This window comes from Carassius gibelio, chromosome A25 (genome assembly GCF_023724105.1).
Source record: "Carassius gibelio isolate Cgi1373 ecotype wild population from Czech Republic chromosome A25, carGib1.2-hapl.c, whole genome shotgun sequence".
NCBI lineage: Eukaryota > Metazoa > Chordata > Actinopteri > Cypriniformes > Cyprinidae > Carassius > Carassius gibelio.
In genome coordinates, this window is record NC_068395.1 from 680,722 (window position 1) to 708,496 (window position 27,775).

Sequence of the window (27,775 nt, forward strand, 5' to 3'; positions counted from 1 at the left end):
TCCATGTTTTGAAGCTTTGTTTAAAAAAATGACTGAATTAAAACATTTACAGCTTTTTTTTTAGAATTAAGTACTATAAACTTTCAGATATTTGGCATTCATTACTTGAAATTTGTTTATTCTTCTTTAGTATTGTCTATTTCCTTGTAGCTTCTGTTTTGAAGCTATATTTATAAAATTAGATCAATTAAAACAATTATCATACATTTGTTAAACTTAAATAATAAAGGTATACGTTAAATATTTAATAAAATATATTTAGAAGCTTTAGAAAATGACTTGTTTTATATAAAAAGTACTTAAGTATTTAAATAAAATGGTATTGATTTAATATTAAATTAAGTATTTCACGTGGATTTGGACGGTCACTCTCAGCGTGTCTGTCCTCGACTCGACCTCTCCTCCTCTTCCTCTCCATCTCTCTCTTTATCTCTCCGTCTAATCTCCCTTTCGAAATCACAGAAGTGTTTCTAGGGACAAAATGGCTCAATATGAGTGAAGCAACAGCGATTAGTTTTTACAGCCCGTTCATTCTTGCCAGGCTTCACTTTGAGTCTGCTGGCAAACTGCTGGTCGTCTTCAGCGCTTCGCCAAATTGTGCAAGACGCTTGATTTCATGCTTTGGATGCATTTATGACCTTAAGAAACTGCCCTGATTTTCCTTTCCAGGGAATAACGCTCTGATATCAAGCTGGAGCTTATGGCTTCATGTGGCTTGGGTTTCAGCAGTGGCTAATTGTCAAATAAGTTTGATTATTAATGTTTTGTTGGCCGCTGACAACCTGGAGCTCACATCTCTAAAAACGTTTAAGCTAATTTTCAAATAGACGTTATCTTTGTTAACAACAACATTCCCGCCAAAAAAAATTACTCTTAACATTTCATTCCGTGACACAAAAACAGTATTATTTCTAAAATTTAATTAGTGGACACAACTGTTGGAGTGCTGAACATCGCAACACTGAAAAAAGGCTCTCAGCCAGTAATTGCCAATATTTAAATAAACATATATACATTTTTCATGAAGTTGCTTGATAGACTTAAGAGTTCACTTGGTATTTCATGTGCTTGAATGTTTCAGAATCCTACCTTGCAAATAGAACACAGTTTGTTTTTCTGGGAAACAACAAATCTGACATTAGCCAGATCCAATATGGTGTTCCTCAGGGGTCGGTTTTGGGTCCGCTACTTTTTTAATATTCTTCCTTTGGAGCAAATCATTAGGAAACACGGTCTTGGGTATCATTTCTATACTGACAATTAGCATCAGCTCAAAGTCTGATGTTACATTCAGTTCCCCAATCCTTTCTGAACGTTTGCAGGAAATAAAATTGTAGATGCATCACAACTTTTTAAAATAGCTCTAACATCGATGCTCTTCTTATTGTCTAAAAGGGTATAGATATTGTCGCCTTATATTGTATTATACTGTATTATGTGTATTTAACTTGTATTTTTACTATGCTGTAGCTGTTTGGGTGTGAGAAAAGCTCATTATAAATTAAATGTATTATTATTTTGAAAATGTATTTTAAATGTCTTTACTGTCAATTTTGAATGCATCTTTGCTGAATTCAAAATATTATTAAAATTTAAATAAAAACTTTACCTCAAACTTTTAAATGGTAGTTTATTTTGTGCATTTACTATATTAAAATATAAGAGCCAACACAAAACATGAAGCATGTCCATAACAAGTCAAGAGGAAGATAATTTTTATGCATTTCCAGCAAGAATAACTGTATTTCCATGCATATCATAAGATTGTGATCACTCCTAATATTAAAAATAGGTCAGATTGTCAAGCTTGTTCCTATTTTGAATCTCTGTCACCACGCCTGGAAGGCAGAAGCTGTGTTTCTAAGAAAAGAAACTTGACGGATCCAAGGACAAATGAGGATGAACACAACCTGACTGAAGCACAGTTCTTTTAATTGTTCACGAACGTTGCACGTTTACAGTATATTACGTACGTATGAGACGAAAAGTGTGATCAGATTTGCATGGGCCGTTCCTATAGCGAAGCTGATGGTAAACATGCAATCTATTTGAATTATTTTGAGAAATTGCCATTTTAAAATGCTATGTATAAAGTCGAACCTAAAAAAGGCACATAAACTAGAAAGACTAAAGAAAAGAGGAGAAAACATTATCTTACTAACATTTATTTAGCTTTTAAGTGCCTAGATAATATAATATATCCTGTATAAACAAGTAATTGTTAACTAGGGTGTTACTTTATTGCAGTTATGTTATCAATCAACTTTGCATGTGTGGATGATCGCGCAAAATATCGTTTTATAAAAATACGCATATAAGTAAAACCTTATGAGGGGGCGTGACCAGGGACTGTTACACCATCATTCGTGTCGTTCGTGATTTCCAGAATGAGCTGATTTCTGTTTCTGCCTCTTGTAGGGTTTCTTCCGCCGGACTATTCGCCTCAAACTGGAGTACGATAAATGTGAACGCCGCTGTAAGATCCTAAAGAAGAACCGAAACAAATGCCAATACTGTCGCTTTCAGAAGTGCCTGTCTGTGGGCATGTCCCACAATGGTGAGTAAGGCAAACTAAAGCCCAATTATGATGCTAATTTGATTGATTGTCATCTAACTTCAACATCTGCAGAGGCTAGTCAGTGGTTTTACTAGCTAAAAAAAATTTTTTTTACTAAAAAAAAAAAATAATTCTCCCACTTATTTATTTATTTATTAATTTTAACGCACACATCTCTCGGTTTATGAGAACAGACCAATCCAAAAGTTGTTTGATATATCACTGCCAACTGTACAATAACTTCATGATAATGTACACATATTTTAAATATAATAAGTTAAGAAGAAAATTGATAGAAATTCCAAAAATTCATTTTTAATTATTTAATTTTTTTATTGTTGATAATATTTATTATATACATTTTATATTAGGGTTTTTTATATTAGGGTGTTATTTTAGTACTATTATATTTACATTGGTGATATTTTTAATATATATATATGTTTTCTTATTTTCACTTTAATTTTACTTAAAGTTTTAGTATTTTTTTGTGTGCTTTTGTCGTGTTATTAAATTAATTACATAAATGTAATACATTTTTAGTTATTTTAGTACTTAAAGTGAAACTAATTGAAAATAAAAAATACTGCTTTGACAAATAGATTAAATAAAATAAGTAAAAAAATACTATTTATTTATTCAATTATTACATTAAATAATAATTAAATTATAAAAATTATAAACATAAATGTATATATTTATTATATAAATTAAATTAAATTTTTATTAAATTAAATTATTTATTCATTCATGATAAGTCAAAATTGATAGCCTGAATGCACTGTAAGTCACTTTGGATAAAAGTGTCTGCTTAATGCAAAAATGTAATTTTAATAAAATTTTAATTGACATTTTATTTTGTTTCAGTTTCAAGTTGTGAATTAAAATTGTTTTATGAATAAAATGGTTCAAAATAAATGCTGGCCATCTGAACAACTTTTTGAGGAATTGCAAAATAATGCATGGTTTAAATTTCAGTCTTTTCTTCACAACAACAAAAAAAACTATTGTTAGATGTCTTGAAATATATTGCATTAGTAGTGTAACTACTTTTATGGTGTTTCTTTAGGTTTGTAGTTTGACACCACATTGTCACCATTTGCTTATTAAATGGAAAAGCTCAATTCAGAGACTGAAAATATATTTATTTATATTACAAATATACAGATATTTGCTGTGTTCCACTGAAAATATAAAAGCGTATGGGTCTAGAACAACACAAGATGAGCAAATGGTGAGAAATCAATTCTGGGGTGAACTTGATGTTGCAGTAACGTTCTAAATGATGTAACTTGAGAGCGTTTGGTTGTTTTGTCCTTGAGATATCAGTGCATTGACTTCCTCTGATGGCCTGTGCATTGTTTTCAGTGTGGAGTCAAAGGTCATCTGACTCACGTCCAGCCCTGCTGAACCTCACATCTTTTGCAGGCTTTATGATCAGCGAAGGCATGCGCTGAAGTCGTGCTATGTTCAAAGTCTGTAATCTGAACCGTACACTCTTGAAAACACACACCCCAACTCCATTCCTCTCAGCAATGTGGGTTAGCTGCTAAAATTAGCATTGTACAGTGTCTTTAATTTGTCTTGGAAAAGAGACTACTGTTACTAAACAAACAGTTTAGTTCCATTCTTGTCTTTATTAAAGCAGTTTATCTTCCAGCATGACACACATCGTAAGCTGATATAAGCATACATAATGCTTTAGAATAGGCATCTGCTTCAGACTGACTCATCCCAGTGAAAGTTAAAACCGGCGATCTTCACCACTCCCTTCATCCTGCTGAAAATAAACAATAATATTTAAGAAATTCATGCTTTTTGTCAGCAAGTATGCATCCGTTTGATCAAAAGTGACACCAAAGTCATTTCTAATGTTACCAAAATTTATCTTTCAACTAAATGTTGTTCTTTTGAACTTCAAAGAATCCTGAAAAAAGGTTATTAGCTTTTGATACAAAAAACAAATGCACTAATATGCATTTGTGTGTCATGCAATGGAGCTTATTGGCTGTTGGGGATTATGGCATTTGCATTAGGATTACATTCATGTTTTAAAAATATCCACATTTGCATGCACCATATACTATTAAACCGTACGAAACAACCTAGCAACTATCCAAAACACACTAACAACCGCATACAATGCTAAAAGCATTTGGAGCAACAATATAGCATCATAAATATTAGTTTTGCATGGGCACCACAGGCTAAATCTAATTTCTGATATGTTGTATATTTATCCGAGGCCCTTTGTATTTAGAGGTTCTGATGAAGGCCTGTGAGTCGAAAAACATTTGCAACTAAATATATACATTTTTCAATTCCATTCTCTGAATAGTTTAATGTCTCCACTTCAAAACTTAGAACAAAACTTCTGCCTGTCCAATGAAACCATGAAATCCATTTGAACAGAGTCCAGATTTAAACTTGAGTTACTCAATTCCTCTGGGCAAGTTTCTAAGGCACCAGACATCCTGATCTGACAAAATGTGCAAATAGTGGCCTTGGATTTCAGCAAATATTAATCATCTGTGATCAGGAGCGCGTGTGGTTGTTTTGCAAGAGAATCAGCAGAGTGAAGGTTTACAGAAACAACTTACAGTCCACTTTTTATGTTCTCCACACCAACAATAGGGTTATGAAACTAAAGCATAAAGAACAAACCACAAATGACCACGTCAGATTTTATCCGCATATCACTGTAGAAACTTCACAAATCAGATATCAGCTTTGTTCCAAAATATAGAGAGCTTCCTACAAAGGCAGCATTATACATAGTGCTACCCCTGATTAAAGATTTTTTCAAGTCAACTAAAAGTAATTGACTAAAGCCAGTAGTGAACTTATTACAGGTTTATATTAATGGATTACTTAAATATAAACTTTGGGCGTCTTTGATGTAGAAAGTTTTACCTATTGTGCACTCAAGCACATGCAGATGTGCTTTAAATCAGTACTTCTGACAACCATAGTAACGACTAATGTGTTAGAAAAAATAGCAAGGAGATATTTTATTTATTTATTAATAAAACAGTGTTTTGAAGGAAGCTGACAATGCTTACTCGCCATGTCGTGACACAGCAGTCTCGCCTTTAGAGAGAAATGCACCTTTAATACGGATTACATAATCAGAGAGTATTTTAAAGTAGACATTTCAAGCTTTCTATAGATATATTTCTAACGTCTTTGAAGCGAGTAGCTAGTGTACTGAATGTCTGTTCCTTTTTGTGATGCTGTCTTGTGCTCAGAGATGGAGATGGCAGGAAGTGCATCCTGTTTGTTTTCTTTATTTTACAAAAGCACGTTTTGATGAAATGCACACAATAGACCCTTTACAGTTTCAAAAGTTGCAAAAGTTGACTATTAAGTGGATAGTCTTGCACTGGGATGTTCGTTTGAGTGTTTTCTCAAAGTTGGGGTTCTTGTTTCTATCCCGTAAACAGCCATCCGCTTTGGACGAATGCCACAGTCGGAGAAGCTGAGGTTGAAGGCAGAAATCCTAACGGGAGAACGAGAGATCGAGGACCCACAGCTGGCGGATCAGAAAACCCTGGCCAAGCAAATCTACGAGGCCTACCTGAAAAACTTCAACATGAACAAATCCAAAGCACGGAGTATCCTGGCAGGCAAGACGAGCACACCTGTAAGAGTCTGCTTTATTTATTACAGCTGATGTGCATCTCTTTCCGGATCTTCTTTAAGCACTTCAAGCAACACCTTAGCAGTACCCTAGTAAAAAAAATCTTATAATCTAATTACAGGGGCTTTATTTTTGGAATCTGATGACATAATCCTGTTTACATGTAATCTGTCACTAAACATGCATCATCAGATTACACTTTGCGTTTTCTCCACCATGTTCATGTCGCTCTACACCTTCCTATAGAGCACATCAGTAAAGCAGAACTCTTTATTAAAGCAGCTTGATGTGACACGGGGGTTTGGAGTGTATCCTGACTGGGTGTGTGTGGTGTTTCCCATCATGCATCTGTAACACTAGCTTGATTGTTGGCTGTGCTCTCGGGCCTGGGCTCCACAGGACACGCTCCAGCTGTTGGGAGTGAGAGCAGCTGGATTGAGACGAGACTTTCATCTCTCACAGTGCGCTTGTTCTCTCGGGGGGTCGTGTTGACCTCTGAGCGCTTCGAGTTTTAGCAGCGTTTGAAACAAAAGCCATCATCTGAACTGTTTCGGGTCGAGGGCTTTGTATCGTATCGTATTGTGAGACACAAGTAAATCTCTTTTGACATTCAAGTGACATTCAAAAGTATTGAAACAGGAAGACAAGTCTCCTACATATGCTTTAACACAAAACAATAATACTACATTTTATTACTATTATTAGATTTTTATTCTGTTTTCTATTGTATTACTTATTTGACATATATACAGTCTTGAACTTATTCTCCATGTTTTAAATAATATATATTTTAAAATATGTATATATATATATATATATATATATATATATATATATATATATATATATATATATATATATATATATATATATATATTCACACACACACACACATCTTTTATATATCTTTTAAATAATATATATTTTCAGATTGTTCATTTGTACTTACTTTTTTACATTTAGCTATTGTACTTTAAATTACTGTTAAAATTATTTGAATATATGCACAAACACAAAATAATAATAGTTTATATTCTGTTTTCTATTTTATTACTTATTTTTATTGTGTGTGTACTTGACTATCATCTTGAACTTATTTTTCACACATACAAATATTTTAAATAATGTATATTGTATACATTATATAATGTATATATATATATAATGTATTTTTTTAATAATACATTTGTTAAAAAATATATTTTTAGATATTTATTCATACATTTTTTATTATTAATCTTATTAGTTAGCTATTTTGTTTAAAATGACTGTTAATAAAATTATTTGAATATATGCACAAACACAAATGAATAATAATAATTATAATGTATTATTATTTATTTTTTATTCATTTTTTATCTTATTTCAACTTATTTTTATTTTATTAATTTAATTAACATTTTATTTTTCAGATAATTGAAATAGGAACTACTTTTTTATTATTGAATTTGTTCAATTTATTTATTGATTCATTTTTTTTTTTTTTGCCACCTGCCACCCAGTACTCTAGATATTGTCATCTGCTGTTAAAAAACCTTTATCAACCACTATATGATCTATATGATATAATATGATCTCCATGCTTCCGTCTCATGGTGTTGCAGCCGTTTGTCATCCACGACATGGAGACGCTGCAGCTGGCCGAACAGACTCTTGTGGCCAAGATGGTAGGCTCTTCTGGAGCGCTGCTGAATAAAGACGCTGAGGTTCGGATATTCCACTGCTGTCAGTGCACTTCTGTCGAGACGGTGACCGAGCTGACTGAATTCGCCAAGTCCGTGCCAGGATTCTCAAACCTGGACTTAAATGACCAGGTTAGTGCCAAACACGAGCATCACATCCTGTAAACACTTCAAGCTTCATGAATATTACAATTTTCAGATGTGCACATATCTTGTTTGAACGCAGTCTGTTTTCTCGGACAGGTGACTTTATTAAAGTACGGCGTCCACGAGGCGCTCTTCGCCATGCTGGCGTCGTGCATGAATAAAGACGGTCTGCTGGTGGCGTATGGCAGCGGCTTCATCACCAGAGAGTTTCTCAAGAGCTTGCGACGGCCCTTCAGTGAAATGATGGAGCCCAAGTTTCAGTTTGCCATGAAGTTCAACTCCCTCGAGCTGGACGATAGTGACCTCGCACTGTTCGTCGCTGCCATCATCTGCTGTGGAGGTGCACACACAATACTGTTAATATACTATTAGCAATAATTATGTATATGTAATTATATATATGTAAGTGTTCCTGTGGCTCAAGTGGTAGAGCATTGCATTATCAAGCTCAAGGTCAGGGGTTCGAATCCCAGGGAACACATGTTAGGAGAAAATTGATAGCCTGAATGCACTGTAAGTCGCTTTGGATAAAAGCGTCTGATAAATATTATTATATTATATTATATTATATTATATTATATTATATTATATTATATTATATTATATTATATTATATTATTAAGATATCTATTTTTTTCCATCATATTTTATATTATTATATACATTTTTATGATATATTAGTTAGTTAATTAATTAATGTATGTATTATATCTATATATATATATATATCTATATATATATATATATCTATATATATATATATATATCTATATATATATATATATATGTGTGTATTTTTTTTAAATATGTTTAAAATTTTATTTTTATTTTTAAATGCTTACTCTATTTTATGTTTACATTTTTACACACACACACAATGTGTTTATATATTTAAATTAAATTAATTATAATTTAATTAAAATTTGATAGATATATATATATATATATATATATATATATATATATATATATATATATATATATATTTAAAATATAAACATTTTCGAATTCAACTTTTTTTTATTATATGTTATATGTATATATATATATATATATATATATATATATATATATTAGTGCTGTCAATCGATTAAAAAAAATTAACTAATTAATCGCACAATTTTTTAAAATTAATCGCGATTAATCGCGATTAATCGCAATTAAAAGACTGAAACTTTTTGGATATGTAAATGTAAAATGTAAATAATTAATGTAAACTCAAGACAAAGAAACTATTTAAATTCAAAATATGATTGTTTATTGGAATTTTTGTTTAACTTGTAACACAGATTTTCTCATGTAAACAACATACCTGCAATAAACCATCAATATCCTCCAAATTAACTGTTGGCTTGAAAGACATATTTATTACAGAAATAAAAACACAGGCATGTAAGTACCATTTGAATTTCAAAACAATCAATGCCAATAAAAAACAAAAATGATTTCCATGTTGAATTCTAAGTGGAATGCAAAAAAATTCCAAAGTATAGTCATTGCCAGTGCTTTAAGTGGGCCAGTACGCACCGGTACTCAGTACCGCCACTTCCAAATATAGCTCTTGAGCGTACCGCCACCTCTCCGTGCGCCCAGAACGTGCTTGTAGCGTACCGGTTCGCTCATTTGGACATCTGTTTTAATAGAGGTTTTAATCTTTTTGCCGATTTTCAGAGCGCCCTTCACAATGCAAGCTTCCTAATTCATCCCACCCAGAGCAGAAACTACATTACCCATTCACCCTTAAGTTATACAAGTGAATAGCGCATGTGTCGCTTTTCCCACTGTTAAGTGTCAACAACTCAACGTGGCCGGAGAAGGTGTGTGAAACTCGTTGTGAGTTATACTAAAGCAAAATCTTGAGTATTTATTGTCTGATAAACATTAAAAACTGTCTGCGGAGGTTGAGTCGTCCTGCAGCCCCCGCTGGCTGTTCATTGGCTGCAGCATCTTTTTTCTAAGTTCTAAAAAAATACCGTAGACGGCAAGGCACAAATTTAGATATTCATTTATCTAATTAATCTATAGCCTATGCACAAAGACAATATGATCCTTTTGTCTCCTTTTTGTTTTAAAGCTTGATGACGAGAGAGAGCGCAAGTTGCTGCAGCTGAGGAGGACAGTGATGCACGCGTACAGGAGTGATTGACAGTTCGCGGCACTGTGTACAAAAATACTCCGCTACACAATTATTTCGTTATTTCGTTTAAGCTTATTAACGTTAGCGTTACAGAAATGTCTGATTTACGCACTGTTACAGTCATTGTAGTTGTTTTTTTAAACAATGACATTTGAGTTCATGATTTTAATGTTGCCGTTTCTTGTGGCAGACTGAATGAAGAGTTTCTTGTGGCAGACTGAAGAGTAATCCGGCAGAGTTTTATACTGAAACTTTCCGTCTAAAAGTCCTTCCTTGGTCTTATCCATATTTCTTTGCACGTTGAACACACATAGGCCACAACTGGAAATAAAAAAAACTGCAACCGCGTTAATTGCGTTATTTTTTTTTAACGCGTTAAATATTTCAAATTAATCGAATGCGTTAACGCGCTAATTTTGACAGCACTGATATATATATATATATATATATATATATATATATATATTTATTTAAAAATCTAAATAATATCTTGTTTATGATTGAATTTTTAAATATATTTTTATTATTTACAGTTTTTACTTTTTGCAATAATACTTGATTATAGGCTTGGACTTATAATAGTACATGAGTGCAATCGCGAGATGGATTCAGTGCATTAAAAACTCCTGTGTTGTAGGACATTTTATTAATTCTAAAGAACTCTTACAAGTAGAACAAACCATCTTTTGCTTGCCACTTGATTTCGACTCATGCACTAGTCTTCTCTTCCAGATCGACCGGGTCTGGTGAACGTCCCGCACATCGAGCGAATGCAGGAGAGCATCGTAAACGTGCTTCATGTGCACCTCAAGAGCAACCATCCCGACAACAGCTTCCTCTTCCCTAAAGTCCTGCAGAAACTGGTGGACCTGCGTCAGCTGGTGACGGAGCACGCTCAGCTCGTGCAGCAGATCAAGAAGACAGAAGAGACTTCGCTGCATCCCTTACTGCAGGAGATTTACAGAGACATGTACTGAGACTCCTTCGTCTGCTTGATTTCTAGAAAAAGACTTGCTTGGAGAGGGCCATTTCTCTCGAAACAAGTCCCCTCCAAGGCTACACTGTGATCTTTTATTAATGTGAACCACTATTTCGGGGTTTTCTGGATGAAAACGGCAGGAACATCAGGGCTCTTCGTTACCGCCGAGTTAAACAATGGTTCCTGCGGTAAATGAGAAAAACAAGACAATGACAATTAAAATGCATACTGTGGGTTTAGGATCGCTTTTTACGGGGGATATTTTATAAACACTTACTGGTCTCTTAGGCCTGAAACTGTGAATAGAAACCATAAAATACAACTTATTCATACAGCAATATGATTTTTTTTTTATATTGATGCTGTAAGTTTTCATAGTGCGTGCTTTAAATCAGTTTTCACCCAAGTGACTTCCACACACACCTTCTGTAATTATTGAAACTGACCCTACTTTGTAACGCTACAGGGATTTTTGCTTCGTCGTGAACACAGAACTAATGTTTCTGATCACGCAAACCTGGGAAGAACAGAAATGTGACGCAGAATAATTCATCTCAAACATCGTCCAGCCATCGTATTTCAACATTTGCAAATGTCTAGCTCCTTCATTTCCCCGATATTACAGTCTCAGTCCGTAACTGCAGTTTTCCAGTTATTAAATACAGCGCTTAAATATAAAACAGATCAATACCTCATGACCTGTGACTTCTATGCGCTCCGTGTTGTTTACAGTAATCTACTGTTTAAAGGGCTAAAGTAGCGAGAAAACTACAAATTCGATCTACAGCATTTATACTCTGCACAAAAAACTGGAGTGAAATGTATTAATGCATTAATATTTGATCGAACCACGCTCTCGATGCATGTTAAAGATGCAATAGATCTGAATCCAGGTGATTTAAGAAGTTTTAGTTCTGGGCATCATTCTGTGTAGATTTTCTTCCTCGTGAATTTGTTTTACTTTTTTTTTTGCACAGTTGCTAAGATGCAAAGCTAAGCATGCTTTCTCTCCAGAAGTCATTCTCGTCATTTTCTCAGAACCGAAGTGCCTAGTCACAATCTTATTATTCCCTATATAAACCAGAAACAGAAGCTAATCGTATTAAATATGTCTGTGTCATAGCAGCTTTTGTTAATGTAAACTCTATGTGCAGTTATCTGCATTAAAATGTTCTTGCGTAAGGAGCATTTCCGATGCTTTTCTGTATAAACATGCATTAGACGGACGTTTAAGCAAAGCGCTTGCATGTTTTACGCTGACTCTCACTTGAGATTGCACTCAAGTTAAAACGAGTTTGATTTATTAAATGTGTTTTAAGACCTTTTTTAATACAGTACAGAAAGTGGTGTTTTATGGTTTGTGTAACATAAATTTTGAGATTGTGTAAAGAGCCATTGTAAAATCAAACTTCTAACTGGATTCTCAGAAATATTATGAAGACCCTAAAGGAACATGGTGATGATGCATAACATAGCATAGGATAATACAAAAATATTTGTTTGTTTGTTAATTATTAATTTTTAACTCGAGAAATTTTGAGTTCGATCACAAAACTTATCGTTCCTCCATGAAACGTCACAAAACTTTAGTTAGTATTGCGTTCCGCGATCTCTTGCATTGCACCAAAAATCGACATTTGCATTAGCTCATTAAAGTATTGCGTTCCCCCAATAAGTTTTGCGTTCTTTCACAAAACATTTTTGTTCGCACAAAATATTTGCGTGTTTTTTGCTAAAGTTTTGTTTTCGTTCACAAAACATTGCAAAGGGGAAAGCAAATATTTTACGAGCGAACGAACATTTTTGCAAGTTGATTTTGTTTTACAAGCAAACACAAAGCTCCTGGCGAATACAGTACTTTATCCAGCTTCATCCGTAAACTCACTTTCCTTTGCAACCCTGTAAATACCAGACACTTAATCAATGCATCGTCTTTTTAATAAATGCTTTTAACACCTAAAGACATTGTGTGCATAGGTATTATGCACTACCGAGATTATGACCATGCTGATTGAAATTGTCTTTTTACACTAAAGCAAATGAATCTTTATTAATTTATATATAGCAGATGTGAAATCAAATAGTTTTATGCAGTGCAATGTAAATATGAGGGAAGATTTGTCATCAAACGACATTTGCAGGGGAATTCATCTCATATTTTCCACATTCCTTTTTAATTGAGCGTGAGGACCCGTGCATTTCCACACTGAACAGATTTCCATTTGGACTCCATCCTTCTCTTGACTAATATGATGTTAGTGATGATTTTTATGCAAGTTTGTTTCTGTCATGGGATGGATAAAAAAAGAGACAATTCTGAAAGAATTAGCTAGTGTTATTTTTTTCTCGTTTTTTTTTTTCCCATTACATATTTTAGTAATCAACCTAATTTAAAATATAATCTGAAATCTTAAACACTCAAAATTCCTAAATTTTGAAACTGGAAATTGCGTTCACATGGAAATAGTACCAGTATTTTATAACCAATGCTTTTTCTAATCTTGACAAAACACATTTTCTCAAAGTTCCATTTCAGGTCACTAATTGTGGCAGAAATTTATGAATTTGTGACCAGAAAATGCATCAAAGTGAGTTTTTTGTGTCACCTTGGTTGCTGTTTATGTATAGCACCTAAACATAATCTCACAGGAAACTCAACTTTGTGAGATCAACTTCAAATTTGGAACATAACTTAGATAGACATATGGCTTTGATTTTATAGCAATTTTAGATTACAAAATATTATTAAAATGTTTTACTGTAAGGAATCCGTGTTCTTCCCAAACTCGCAAACCCAGAATTCAGAGAGAGAGAGAAAAAGTATAAACTGCGAGATATTTTGTTCAGATTTCTGAGGAAAAAAGGCAGAAACTCTGTAAATATAAATTCAGAATAATGAGAAAATAATGCGAATATAAACAATTCAAATTTAAAAAAGTCAAAAGTCAAAAAAGTCAAAATTTTTAGATATATACTCAAAACATGAGAATTGCAAGATATAAACTCAGAATTCTGAGGCACAAAGTAAACATATGTAAACAGAAAATAAAATCTGAATTGAATCTGAAAAAACTCTGAAAAAAAAAATCCAAATTTCAGGATTAATATATATATATATATATATATATATATATATATATATATATATATATATATATATATATATATAATTCTGTGGTGGAAACAAGCTTCCATATTTTTTTGCCATAAATCAGGATTTGGGAACCATCAAATCCAGGTTGACCAATCAAATTCTGATTATTTTTGTTTGTGATCCTCCCCTGCTGTACTGAGATCTCAGGTAAAGAACAGAGGTACTGATGATATATGATCTTCAACAGCTGCCAAACGGTTTATAAACCCAGCAATACTCACTCTCTCTTAAGCCGATGTAATGTGTGCCCCCTGCTACACACCCTCACTCTCAGAAATCACTAAATACATTTGCATGTTGCATTTTTACTATCTATTAGTTTAAATGCTTGCATTTATGTGGCTGACGTGTTGCATCAGAATGTACTGAATTCATCCTCAGCCTTGTTGACTTGTTAGTAGCTTACTACACTACTTTAGTCACACTGGAAATGTGTGCTGTTGTATATTGCAAATGTAGTGTTCGTATGTGTAGTATGCATACTATTTCTGCAGCATACAGTAAGTAGTATGCTATTCTGATTCGTCTCTTCCAGTGCCTTAGATCCAGATATTGCAAGATACTGTATGAAGTGTTATGGCATGGATGATTGAAACTCACTTTAGAGTTATGTTTGTAATGTTAATGTTTCAAATCAAATCATGTATTATTATAAGATTTTTTTTGTTGTTGTTGTCCTGTAATATTTGTTGATTGAGCAAATGTATGCATAAAGCATTGCGTTAGTTTTTTTTCTTTATTATCAGATTAAAATGAAATATTTGATTGTCAGCAGCTTTGCTTTTCTAACTAGTGTTTGGTATTTTTCTACAGAAGGAATCTGAATCAGGGAATTGTCTCAGTCTTCTCCTTTAGTCCCTGTAGCTCAGGTCACAGTAAAGTCAAGTACTGTTTCTAATAAACGCTTGATTTTAAGCTGGTTGTTACAGATCTGTGACTTTATACGAGCTGATTATTAATATCAAACTGCTGCAAAAAGGCCTCGGTAATGTTGTTTTTGCTGTACATGGGCTTAACATGTATGTATATCTAGTCATGTCTCAAAATAAAAGACATCTTTGTAAAAATTCAAATCAAATGTGGAAATGTGTGTCTTTAATATACAAAGTCCAAGTAATTTGGAAAAAGAGAATCAATCAGATACTATTTCTCTAAACTTCGGCGGTTTCACAGAAGTAAACTCCTGTATAACGGCGTCCAGTGGTTTACAGTCAAAAATATACAAGTGTTTAGTGCAAATGCTTCTTAATCGATTTAGAATCTAATCAATAATTTAACATTTTTTTTAAATAAAATAATTTTACTATTTTATTGCCTTTTTCTGTATTACTCTAATAATTAAATAAAGTACCCAGCACCGAAATAAGTTGTTTGTTATTACAAAGTATTTTTATAATTTGAAAGACATTACTTATATAAATCCTTCAAACTAATATACTGTATATAAAAGATTGCAATTGTTTTTGCTAATGAACATCACCATAAAGACGATAAAAGTCTTGTGATTTGAGTTCAGTTTAATTCAGTTTTTTAGACCACTGCTCATATCTCAATGAAAACAATGAATATTATTGTTAAAAGTCATTGTTGTACAGTTCACAATATGTCAAATAAAGAATAAGAACAACAACAACACAAACTGAACATATATGTAAAAATACAATATATATATATATATATATATATATATATATATATATATATATATATAGAATAAAATAAAAATGAGTAAATATTTGGGGAGTTGTGTTTTGTGTTCTTATGTTTTAAAAGATTTCAAAGTTGTGTTTTTTTTTTTTTACTATTCTTGTCTTATGAATATAAAACTATGCCAAAATAAAAAAATTACAGTTTTGTGTTTCAGGGAAAAAAATGGAAAACTCTGTTTGTATTTTGCACACAAGGATGTAAAAACGTAAATAAGACAAATGCATGATGAATGTAACAGGTTAACAATGATAAAGTGTCATGCAAAAGATTGGGCAACCCTTGCAGAAACTGATGTGAATAATGTGAATAATTTTAACAAAATAAGAGAGATCAAACTAAATGTATGTTATTTTTTACTTAGTAGGCTTCTGTCCTCCTGAGTAAGATATTGTGTACATAAAAGATGTTTACATTAAGTCTACAAGACAAAAAAATGGCTGAAATTATTCAAATAACCCCATTCAAAAGTTTGTGAACCCTTGGTTCGTAATACTGTGTTTTGTTCCCTGATGATCCACGACTGTCTTGCTGTTTTGTGATGTTTTGTTCATGGGTCTCTTGTTTGTTCTGAACAGTTAAACTGAGAAATGTTCTTCAGAAAAATCCTCCAGCTCCTGCATATTCTTTAGTTTTCCAGCATATTTTGCATATTTGAACCCTTTCCACCAGTGACTGTATGATATTGAGATCCATCTTTTTACAAAAATGACAATTAAGGGACTCAAACAGAACTATTTAAAAAGGTTCAAACGATCACTGAAGCTCCAGAAGGAAACACCATACATTAAGAGCTAGGGGGTGAAGACTTTTGAACATGATGAAGATGTCCAAATTTTTCTTATTTTGTTGAAATTATATATATATATATATATATATATATATATATATATATATATATATATATATATATATATATATATATATATATATAATTTATTTATTTTAATTTAGTTCTGTCCTTCGTAAGCAACAGAAGATACTTGTATGTTTCCCGGAACACAAATGAAGTACAATTTACCTTGATCTTCAAATTCCAAAAGTTTTCACCCCCCAGCTCTTCATGCATCTTGTTTGACATCTGATAGAAAACGTCCTATAGATGTATTGGTAAATCAACTTCAAATATTAGTGTTGTAATTTTATATTGTAATCAATAGTATTATAATATGTCCTTAATTTATTTATTTTTTATTTGATTTAATAATAATTATAATAATAAATATTAGTAATAATCACAAAATTTGCAATTAGATGTGTATCCCCAGTTTTTTTATTATTATTATTATTATTATTATTATTATTATTATTATTATTATTATATTTTTTTATCAAATATTGAACAGTTTCATAGCCAGTAAAAATTTAAAATATTTATGTCCTACATATATATATATATATATATATATATATATATATATATATATATATATATATATATATATATATATATATTACATAATAATAATAATAAATAGTGCATTTTTAATTGAATATGGATCTATCTCTCTGTCCAGGTGCACCAATTCTCTGTACCACAGTAGTCTTCAATCTCTGGAGCAGATGAGTGACACTGAACTCCAGGAGCTTTTCCGAGAGGCTCCATTCCACGAGGTTTTCCTGGATCCAGGAACGACGGTTCTGGACGCCTGCAGACGAGCACAAGACGCCATCCTGATGTCATCACGGCGGGAATCTTACCTGTAGTGTTTTGGAATGTTGAGTTTAAAAGTAACACACACTCTCAGCACATCTTGTTACTTTGTATACAACACGTTAGTTACTTTTGTGTTACTTTGTATCACTCTCAGGGGACTTCCTGTTTGAAACTGGCTCAGTCCAGGTCTTAAAACATTAAGAAAAACAAATGAAAGATTGGTTTTTGATCCATATTTTACATTTTTTAAATGCATTCCTGCCTGTTTTGCTTCATGCTATGTACTTGTTTCTGTATGATCAGGTATCAGATGATCAAGGACGGTGGTGTTTGGATCAACCACCAGAGAGCAGCAAACCCCGAGCAAGTTCTGCTTCTGGGTCAACACATCCTCTCTAATGGAGGAAAGAGGATCTTTTACATCCTAAAGTGACTTAGTATGTGAATTGCCAACTAGGATATGCGCATATTTGCTCCACAGAAAAAGCGAACGCCTTCAGAATTTATAAAGGCATATCAAAATTCATTATTGTATGTGCACCAGTGTGGAGAATCCCAGCGCTCGCCAGCAGTGGTCAGCAGAGGTCTGTCTTAGTTCAGGACAGTAAACTGAACTCTTATCAAAGACTTTGAAATTAAATGTTGAATTGTGCTGTTGAGAAACCCTCAAGGGAATGTCTGTGGATTCTATCAAAGACGTGAGAACAGACTTTTTGTCTTGTTTGTGACTGTTTTATTCGGACAAATTACACAGTCTGGTGTGCGAATACGACCTTGATTTTAAATCACACAGGAAAACTGGCTTCCGGTAAACTCTTTAATTAAGCATATTATGTGAAATTATACTGTTTTATTTTTTCTTTTTCTTTTTTTTTCAGTTTGGCTTCTAAGACAAAACTGACATGAGTGTGACAGAATATGATGCATAAATTCAATTAAATATGCTTTGATTTATATAGTTAAAGAAAGCATCATTTAAAAACAGCAAATGTGCTGTACGATCAAGAAAATGAAATGCATACAAAATTAAACTAACTTTAGAAAGGAAAAATGCATCTTTTTATCTCACAATTCTGACTTTTTTTTTTTTTGAGGAAAAAATTGCAATTACTTTTTTCATACCAGAAAGAAAAATAGAATTTTGAGATATAAACTCAGAATTCTAAGAACTGCAAGGACAAAAGTCAGAATTCTGAGTCTATATCTTGCAGTTGTGTGTTTGAGGCTTCTGAAAGCTGCACAGTTGTGTTCGGGACGATTGCGAGGGCTGACCTGTTCCTGGAAATGTTTTGGCATTGTAGCTTCTCACTTCTAGGAACAAATTGAACGTATAGTGAATCTCATCTTACTTCCACATTTTGTGATTCTAGTGTCTCAGTTTCAAACATCATCTAACACAATATCAAACCACCCTAAAAGCACATCTGTTTCTATGAATCATTTGTTCTATCATTGGAAACGGTACACTTGTGTATCTTAAAAAATAGTTTTATTAATACCTTTTAGATCGAATTTAGGATTATTCTCATAGTAACAATATTGAGGAACCATCAATACTCAACTGACTCACTGAGAAGTCTTAAACCAGTCTGACAGTGTGTCTTAGTCAAGGAACAAGACTTAAGTTTTGTTTAGTCATTGTTTGTTGCACAGGATTTTGAGCAGAAAATCATAGATTCTCATGTGATCTCTTTCCCATTATTTTACTGATTTTTTTCTTTTCTTTTTCATTTCATTTGCACATTTTTCCATTGTTCTGGTTTTAACTGTTTCAGAACTTGACGTTCAAAGTCACGAAGCACTCGATTGTGATTCGCCAAGGAGTCGCTCGTTTAAACCGAATCTTTTAAACGATTCATCCAAACACTCCCTTTAGAAAACTCATATACGTAAAACCAATAGTTCATACGTTTTCTGATCACGCAAAATAAATCATTCAGGCAACATGTACAGAAAATAATTTAATAATTCAAGTAGCTTATTCGAAAGTGTATGTGAAACGAATCAGCGGGTCATTTAGTGAATCGATTCGGAAACGACTCATTCGAAGGAGTCGACTCGTAACTCGGAGGCTCGTCTGGGGTGTTTGTTGATGTGCTCTCTCTCGGGTCGTGGGGGGATGTGCGCGGAGAGAAGGCGGATCTCCGAAGCACCAATCCGCGGTGTTCCTCCGGGCGTTTAAAGAGCTCTTTGTGTCAATCACCCGTTTTTTTTTCATCGCCATATTGGGCGCCGAAAAGCCTCGCCTTGTTATTTCTCTTCCCCTTTTTTTTACTACGAGCGCAGTTGATAGGTGTGGCCATCACGAACGCTGCTTTTGTTTTGATGCTCGTCGCCCGTCCGTGTTTTTCGCACATGTGGCGCACCCGGGGTGAGTCTGCCTTCACGCCCGTCGCTTTGGATCGCGTCAACGCAGGAGGGAACGCTCTGTAACAGCGGTCGGGTTTGTGTTTCAGTCCTCGAACGCCTTAAAATGTCAAATGTTCGCTTATCTAACGGCAGCCCGACGCTGGAACGGATGGAAGCGCGACTGTCGGATCAGCCCAAGCCGTCGGCGTGTCGGAACCTGTTCGGTCCGGTGGATCATGAAGAGTTAAAGAAGGATTTCCAGCGGCAGCTGAAGGCGATGGAGGACGCGTCGGCGGACGCGTGGAACTTCGACTTCTCCACGCACACGCCGCGCGCAGGCGGCAGATACCAGTGGGACGCGCTGGACATCCGCTCGGTGCCCGGTTTCTACAGCAGATCGGTGCGGGCGAAGGGCTCCGATCTCCACATGTGCTCCTCTGGGAATAATAACGACATTAACGTGGATGTTAACGGCAATCACGACTGTCGGGTAACGGAGCAGAGCGCGGAGACGCCCGAAAAAGACCGAGAACAGAGGAAAAGAAGCTCTTGTGTCGGTACGTACTGAATTCGCGATCTAATTAATCGATCGTGCATTTCTAGAACAACGAGTGCATTTTCCAGTTTATTAAAAATTATCCACATATCTGATTAAAAACAATATCTGTCTATTAATTTAAAGCCTTTCACACGTTTGAGTTATGCGCGTGAAGCCCGAATCTGATAATGCGATAAAAAGATGCAGTGTTACGCGTTATGCATTTTCATGATACAAAGAACGAATTGCATTGCAGTTGCATGTTCTTTGAAATCCTCGAAACTTGATGTTTAAATAGTAGGTTTTATTTGATTGTTAACCCGTGTGTGATGATGATGATAAATGTGTGTTTGTTTCAGACTCGTCGTGTCAAAGCAAACGCTCACACATCTGTGTGGATGAAGTAACGCGGACGCCGAGAAAACCCAAAAAACCCAGAAAACACCCCAGTCCTACTCTAACATAAACCCAGAGAGGTGAGCACAACTATTTATTTTCACACTGTCACACCCGAGTCATTTCTACAGAATAAATGCTGTTTGAATCAATGCATTTAATACCGATATTTTATATCATTTGGTATAAATGTAAAAGTGGCGTTTTATTAAAAGTGCATGGTAAAAAGATGATTGGAATACGTTTTGCAATAAAGTAAGCTTTTCTACTTCATAATTTCTCTTAACTGCATGTGTTGTTTGCTGTTTCTTTGTAACTATGTGGTAAAGTTACTAGTAATTTCTGCGCGTGAGGTGTTTCGACTTCACGTTTTATTTCAGTATGTACTTGAAGGATACTCTTCGAGTCCGTGAAAGGGTTAATGTAGTGGGTTTACTACGAGAGCTCGAGTTCCCTTCAGAGTGAAACACATTCTACACGTCAGCATGTGTTCTGCTGTATTTACAGGGCTCTCTTTTATCACGCGCGCGCGTTAAACTGCGCATTTATTCAGTGCATTGAAATGCAACACCTGACAATTGCACATAAATGTGATGAAGCTGTGTTTAAATGCATAAATCTGATGTAAGTGCAGGTTATCATTACCTCAGTTAGTCGTGTGAGGAAACGTCCTGCCAGATCAATAAGTCGATGAGTAAATCCAGCCAGTCATAACATTAGTAATGCGTGTTTTGCTTTGGTGGGACTCGGAAGGTTTCATGAGCTCATTTTCCAGTGTTTTTCAGTTCATTCAGGTTTTTGTGGGTTGCACTGCTCGTCTGGTTGTGGTGTGCTGTGACTATCTCTGCATTAGTCAACAACACCGTTTTATTGTAATGATTGTTAACGTTTACAACATTGCACATGAAATTATTTATGCATAATGCAGAAATTAAATGAGGTGAATAATGACACGAAAATATACAAGTTTTCTGGAAACGATATCTACCAATTAAATTTTTTTTTTCATGCAATTGTGAGAAAAAAAGCCAGAATTGCAAGATATAAACTAAAGATATAAACAGAATTGTCATTAATATGGAATTGGAAACAATTGTGAGATATGAACTCTGAATTCATTATCTGAGAAGAAAAGTCTAATAGTTGTTTTTTTTTTTTAATTAGCTTTACCTTTTTTTTTTTTTTTTTTTTTTTTTTATTACCTTTTTTGCAATTACCTAGAATTTGCTTGTTATATGTTGGAGGGAAAAACTGAGTTTGTAAGATACAAACAATGAATTCAGAGAAGAAAAAAAAACATTTGTGAGCTTAGACATTATTTCCTTTTTTTTAAAAAAATTCAGCAACAACAACAAAAAAACTATTTGTGAGGTTTATCAGAAGAATTTGCAAGAAAAAGTCAGAATTCCAAGATATCAACTCACAATTCTGAGAAATCCGAACTGTTAAATAAAAATGTTCAATTGTGAGAACAAAAGAGTCAGTATTGTGTGATTAAAAAAAAAAATTGCAATGACCTTTTTCGCAATTATTTATGAGTTTTTATTTTAAAAAAATAAAAAATGTGAGGTGTAAACTCAGAATTCAGAGAAAGAAAACCATATTTGTGTGATTTTTAAAGTCACACCTTTTTATTTTTTTATTTATTGTGTTGGAAATAAAAATTGCAACTGAGATAAGTCAGGAATGTAAGATATGATCTTTTTTATTTTTCTTGTAATTCTCAGAAGAATGTCAGAATTGAGTCAGAATTCTATTTGTCTGATTTCACTTCCCAGAATTCTGAGAAAAACGTTGAATTGTTAGAATAAGTCACAGTTATCTTTTTTTATTATTCTTTTTTTTTTTACAAATGTTTTAATTCCATGGCTTTCATACAAACACAAACAATCAAACTAAAGTCAAATGTACACAGCGGATGAAAGAGGAGTTTATTGCTTTCATAATCAGTATTTAAAACCGCATGAAATAGCGAAGCAGTTGTGCAGTGAATGTTTATTGTGATTCTGTTGCAGAAGCGAATGACTTATTGTCTCCTATATTTCCTGACAGGGCTGAAGCTGATGCTGTGGCTTTGATGACCTCAGTGCTCGCTGAACGAAAGATGGATCAAACATATCAACTCTAAGAGTGTGTTCAAGCACTGAAACAAACGCTAACGTTCTAGCACTCAAGAATAAAGCCGTGGATGTAGCAGTGTGCAATTAGGTGGATCTCCTTTTGTGCTCGTTTTTGGTTTTCTTACTACCTGTGTATAGAAACATATATATATATATATTTTCATTTTCATATGTAGCACATAATTAGTAATATGTTGGAAAAAATCTATTTTTTTTTTCTTTTCTTTTCTCTTTTTTTTTTTATTTGGAGGTGTGAGTTTGGTTTGACTTGAAGAGCCACCGTTGCAGAGTAGGTTTTTATTTTTTGGGCAATGCTGTTCATGTTTATTTCACATTTTGAAGGTCTGTTTTTGAACAAATATATCTATATTTTCTTTTCCACATGAGGTACACAGAATGGATCCAGTTGGATCTGAACATCTCAGCCTCTTTTCTTGGTTTTGTTTTAAAGGTGATGTAAAAGTGTGTATAGCATGGACCAGTATTAACAGTTTCAGGCACTTCTGTGGAGGAGAAACGTCTCTCACTCTTAAATTATTTCTTTGCAAGATGTTTCTTGATCATCTGTAAGTTGCGTGATGTTTTCTACTGATTTCTTTTTTCGTTTGACTTTTGTTTGACTCATCAGTCTTGATTTTGCCTTGTTTTCTTCGCTCCTGCAAGCGTATGCATCTGAAACACTCGACATATCGATTCTGTGGTGAAACCTGATGCAGAACTGTATTTATAAAGTAAATATTAATATTTGATTTACACTGCCTGTGTATTTGTGTAAACTTTGAGATGTACCTGTGTACATAACTTTGTAAAAAACACTGAGAAAATTAACTAACTTATTTATGACAAGGTTTCTTTATTTGGGGGGGTTAAAATGTGTTTTTGGTCAAGGTTTGAGTCGTTATCTTTGTAAATGCTTTTTTTTTTTCTTTTTTCTAAATTTGTAAAATATTTTAACAAGTCGTAAAAGGTTGCAAACTGAGCCTGATTAAAATATTTGATAACTGCTTCTTTTTTTGTCATGTGTGGTTATACATTGTGCTGCAATCAATTAAAAAAGAATTAAATTATTTCAACCCACATCTGTCTTATTTGAACATTATGTAATATATTGTCACTTCAGACCTTCAGTAATTAAAAGGCCAAATGTACATTTGCATCTAAATCCTTAGGCAAACTAAAATACTTTTAAAAATATGTATTTAATATTTAAAATATATTTTTATATATTTATACCAGTGGAAAAGATATACTGATAAAAATATCATACCATTATTGGTATTTTGAAATCTATTTAAAGATATAATTGCAAAATGAAAATTTTAAAAGTGATTAAAATGAAGAAAAAAAAAGTTTGAGTAGAAATCTATATTTATATGAATGTATTTTTAATTTTTTTAGAAAATATTTTTTGGGGGTAATTTTGTGTATATTTTAATGTACATTTTTAAAAAAATCAGAAAAAAAAATCTAGAAAATGTTTCAAAATAAAACGTTCCTCACACCATAATTTAACAATTTTTGAGCGATCCTCGGTTGGAATTATTATTATTATTATTATTTTTAGACAAGCCAAAATAAATGCACATAAATTATTCCAATTAAGACTTTTTACTTCAACATAATACAAAAAAACATTTGTCAATCTAAAACTTTAAAAATGCTATCTGTGAAAGACATTTATGCATATGCAATAAATGCATTTTTAGAGCTGTTAAAATGCACTAAATGTTACTAGCCTTCCATAAACACTACAGGAAAATAAACTGTATATATTTTTAGTCATTCCAGTGACTAAACCAATTTTTGGATTATGCAAAAAAACAAAGTGAGAGCTCCTTGTGCTGCTTGACCTTTCTTGAGCAGTGTTGTGAAGCAGCCGTTTGTCTGAATGAAGCACACATGCCAACGGTTAGTCAGCGCTGACTCAAACACAAACTGACAGTGGGTGTGGTGATCCGGCACAGGTGCTAGTTTGTCATCCCACTAGTTTGCATTAACTGCATTAACCCACAGACGACTCATTTTGACTTCAGCTAACTACAAATGCTTCATGCACAGTCACTTAGGAAATACAGAAACGCAAACACACAGCTTTTTGACTTCTGGAGACATTAACTGATGGACTGGAGTTCTGTGGATCATTGTGATGTTTGTATCAGCTGTTTGGACTCTCATTCTGACAGCACCCATTCACATCCATTGGAGAGCAAGTGATGCAATGCTACATTTCTTCAAATCTGATGAGAACTTTCAAGCAAATTTTCACTTATTTCACAACAAATCAGAAATGTCAGTTGTCAAATGTCAAAATGTATTTGCACCACAGACAGGTCACCAGAATATACAACAGTACAGTACCCTTTTTTTAGTTTATTTTATTATTTATTTATTAACAATTTGCAGTTTATTTTTATTTTACAAAACGTGACACTGAAATGCAACTCGAACACTGTTATGTCTCATCTGTGGAGGAGCAGCATGTAAACAATCCCATTCAAAAAGATATTTCTAGAAAATAAATATTTTAAATAAATATATTTCTTATGTGGTTGCACTTAATTTGAACTTTTTGTTATGTCTTTTTTGTTATAATGATGGCATAATTATGACTTCATTTTAAGAATTCAACCAACTTATGACTTGATACATTGTATCTCATAATTGACTTTCTCAAAATTGTTACATTTTATGTCAGAATTACGAATTTTCAAAGCAATTTCTTTTTCATAACATCTCAGCAAACCCATATGGATTTTTTTTCCAAGCTAAAATATGTTATAAACAGTAAAAATCTATTAAATGTATTTTTTAAATATAAAATATATTTAGTTTCAACCTTCATATACTAAAATAAATTTCAAAATGTTTATATGACAAATAAATGTTTAAATGTCTTTGAAAATTGTATTTACATTTTTTTATATATATAAATCATGTATATTTTACATATATTTTATAACATTTAATATATATATAATTTAATTTAATTTTAATATATATATGAATACAGACTAATTATTATTATTATTATTATTATTATTATTATTATTATTATTTTGGCCTTATGTTAAAATATTTTCCTCAGACCTCCATTCAGTAATTTTTAAAAGGCCAAGCCAATATTTGCACATGAACTGGTTCCACAAAAATGAGTGCAAATACCAGACCAATACAATCAGACATTTCAAAACAACAAAAGCAAGCAAGGATTAAATGCACATAATAAAAACAGGAAGACACCTGCATGGGTGCTTTGAGGTCTCGTGAGGAGCAGGTGTGTGACCTCAGCCGTCTTTGTGTTGTGCTCTTCACCGTCGAGGGGTTAAAACACTCTTCTGTTGTGTCTCGACTCGAGCTTGGACAGAAACAGAGAGAAGGGACGTCAGTCTTGAAGGGTTTGACTCTTCTGACCTCGTCCGATCGGCTGCAGGGAAAGTCAACACTGCCAGAGCATAAAAACACTCCAGCCTTGTTCAGTGTGCTTTAATGGACACAACGTAAATCTCCTCTTCATTGTTCCACGGACGGGACTCGAACCACAGGGAGACCATTGAGTCACGGGCCAAACTGGGAGGAAACACAGTCAGAAAGAGAAAATAAATGTCTGTGGTCCGCTGCTCATTTCAGTTTCAGTGGTTTCGGAGTCAATCATTATGAAACCTGAAGAGCTGAAAAAACGTGTGACATTAAACAATTAAATATTCTAGGTTGCTTTGTAATACTGAAGTAAACACTACTAATGTTTCAGAAGTAGCTTATCAGTGGTGACTGTCAGTTTTGGCACGTATGACAGGATTTTTCAGAAAAATTAATACAAGACGTAGTCAGCCAGACGATGAACATTATTAATAATATTAATAATTAATATATGATTCAGTCACACTTGTAGCTATATTTGTTAGTTCTGTTGTTGATTCAGGGTCAGCATCATCTGAGGTCCTCTGAGGGTCAGCTTCATCTCTTCTCAGGTGTTCTGGATCCAGACTGGAGCTTGTGTAAATCCTAGTGACCACGGGATGAAGATCCAGCAGAAACAGAGAAACACAGAGAGACATCATTAGCATAGCCGCTGATCCAACCAAGTAACATTAATTAGTTTAACCCAAGCTAATGAATAAAAATGCACATTTGATCAGATGTAACTACACTCATAATTTAAGAGATAAATTATTCGAATGCTTGGTGAAAGAGATGCGTTTTTAATCTAGATTTAAACAGAGAGAGTGTGTCTGAACCCCGAACATTATCAGGAAGGCTATTCCAGAGTTTGGAGCCAAATGTGAGAAAGCTCTACCTCCTTTAGTGGACTTTGCTATCCTAGGAACGACCAAAAGTCCAGCGTTTTGTGACCTTAGGGAGCGTGATGGGTTGTAACGTGGTAGAAGGCTAGTTAAGTACGCAGGAGCTAAACCATTTAGGGCCTTATAGGTAAGTAATGATAATTTGTAACTGATACAGAACTTAATAGGTAGCCAGTGCAGAGACTGTAAAACTGGGGTAACATGATCATATTTTCTTGACCTGGTAAGGACTCTAGCTGCTGTATTTTGGACGACCTGTAGCTTGTTTATTGAAGAAGCAGGACAACCACCTAGAAGTGCATTACAATAGTCCAGTCTAGAGGTCATGAATGCATGAACTAGCTTTTCTGCATCAGAAACAGATAACATGTTTCGTAGCTTGGCAATGTTTCTAAGATGGAAGAATGCAGT

At 33.6% G+C, this 27,775-nt stretch overlaps 2 protein-coding genes across 2 annotated transcripts in view; both read left to right on the top strand.

Moving 5' to 3' along the window:
- LOC127947225 (peroxisome proliferator-activated receptor alpha-like) overlaps window positions 1-14,204 on the top strand; it is a 28,916-nt gene extending 14,712 nt beyond the window's left edge. Inside the window, exons 4-8 of the mRNA XM_052544212.1 lie at window positions 2,419-2,557; window positions 6,001-6,200; window positions 7,802-8,011; window positions 8,123-8,366; window positions 10,896-14,204. Coding sequence (XP_052400172.1) covers window positions 2,419-2,557; window positions 6,001-6,200; window positions 7,802-8,011; window positions 8,123-8,366; window positions 10,896-11,140 — 1,038 coding nt within the window. The 3' untranslated portion in view covers window positions 11,141-14,204. The remainder of the gene's footprint in view (window positions 1-2,418; window positions 2,558-6,000; window positions 6,201-7,801; window positions 8,012-8,122; window positions 8,367-10,895) is intronic.
- A 5,573-nt stretch (window positions 14,205-19,777) lies between these two features.
- On the top strand, window positions 19,778-24,140 carry LOC127947230 (cyclin-dependent kinase inhibitor 1B). Its single transcript, XM_052544217.1, has 3 exons — window positions 19,778-20,566; window positions 20,907-21,023; window positions 22,996-24,140. The coding sequence occupies exons 1-2, from the start codon at window positions 20,134-20,136 to the stop codon at window positions 21,011-21,013; spliced, it is 540 nt and encodes a 179-aa protein (XP_052400177.1). The 5' UTR covers window positions 19,778-20,133; the 3' UTR covers window positions 21,014-21,023; window positions 22,996-24,140.
- Window positions 24,141-27,775: the final 3,635 nt, after the last annotated feature.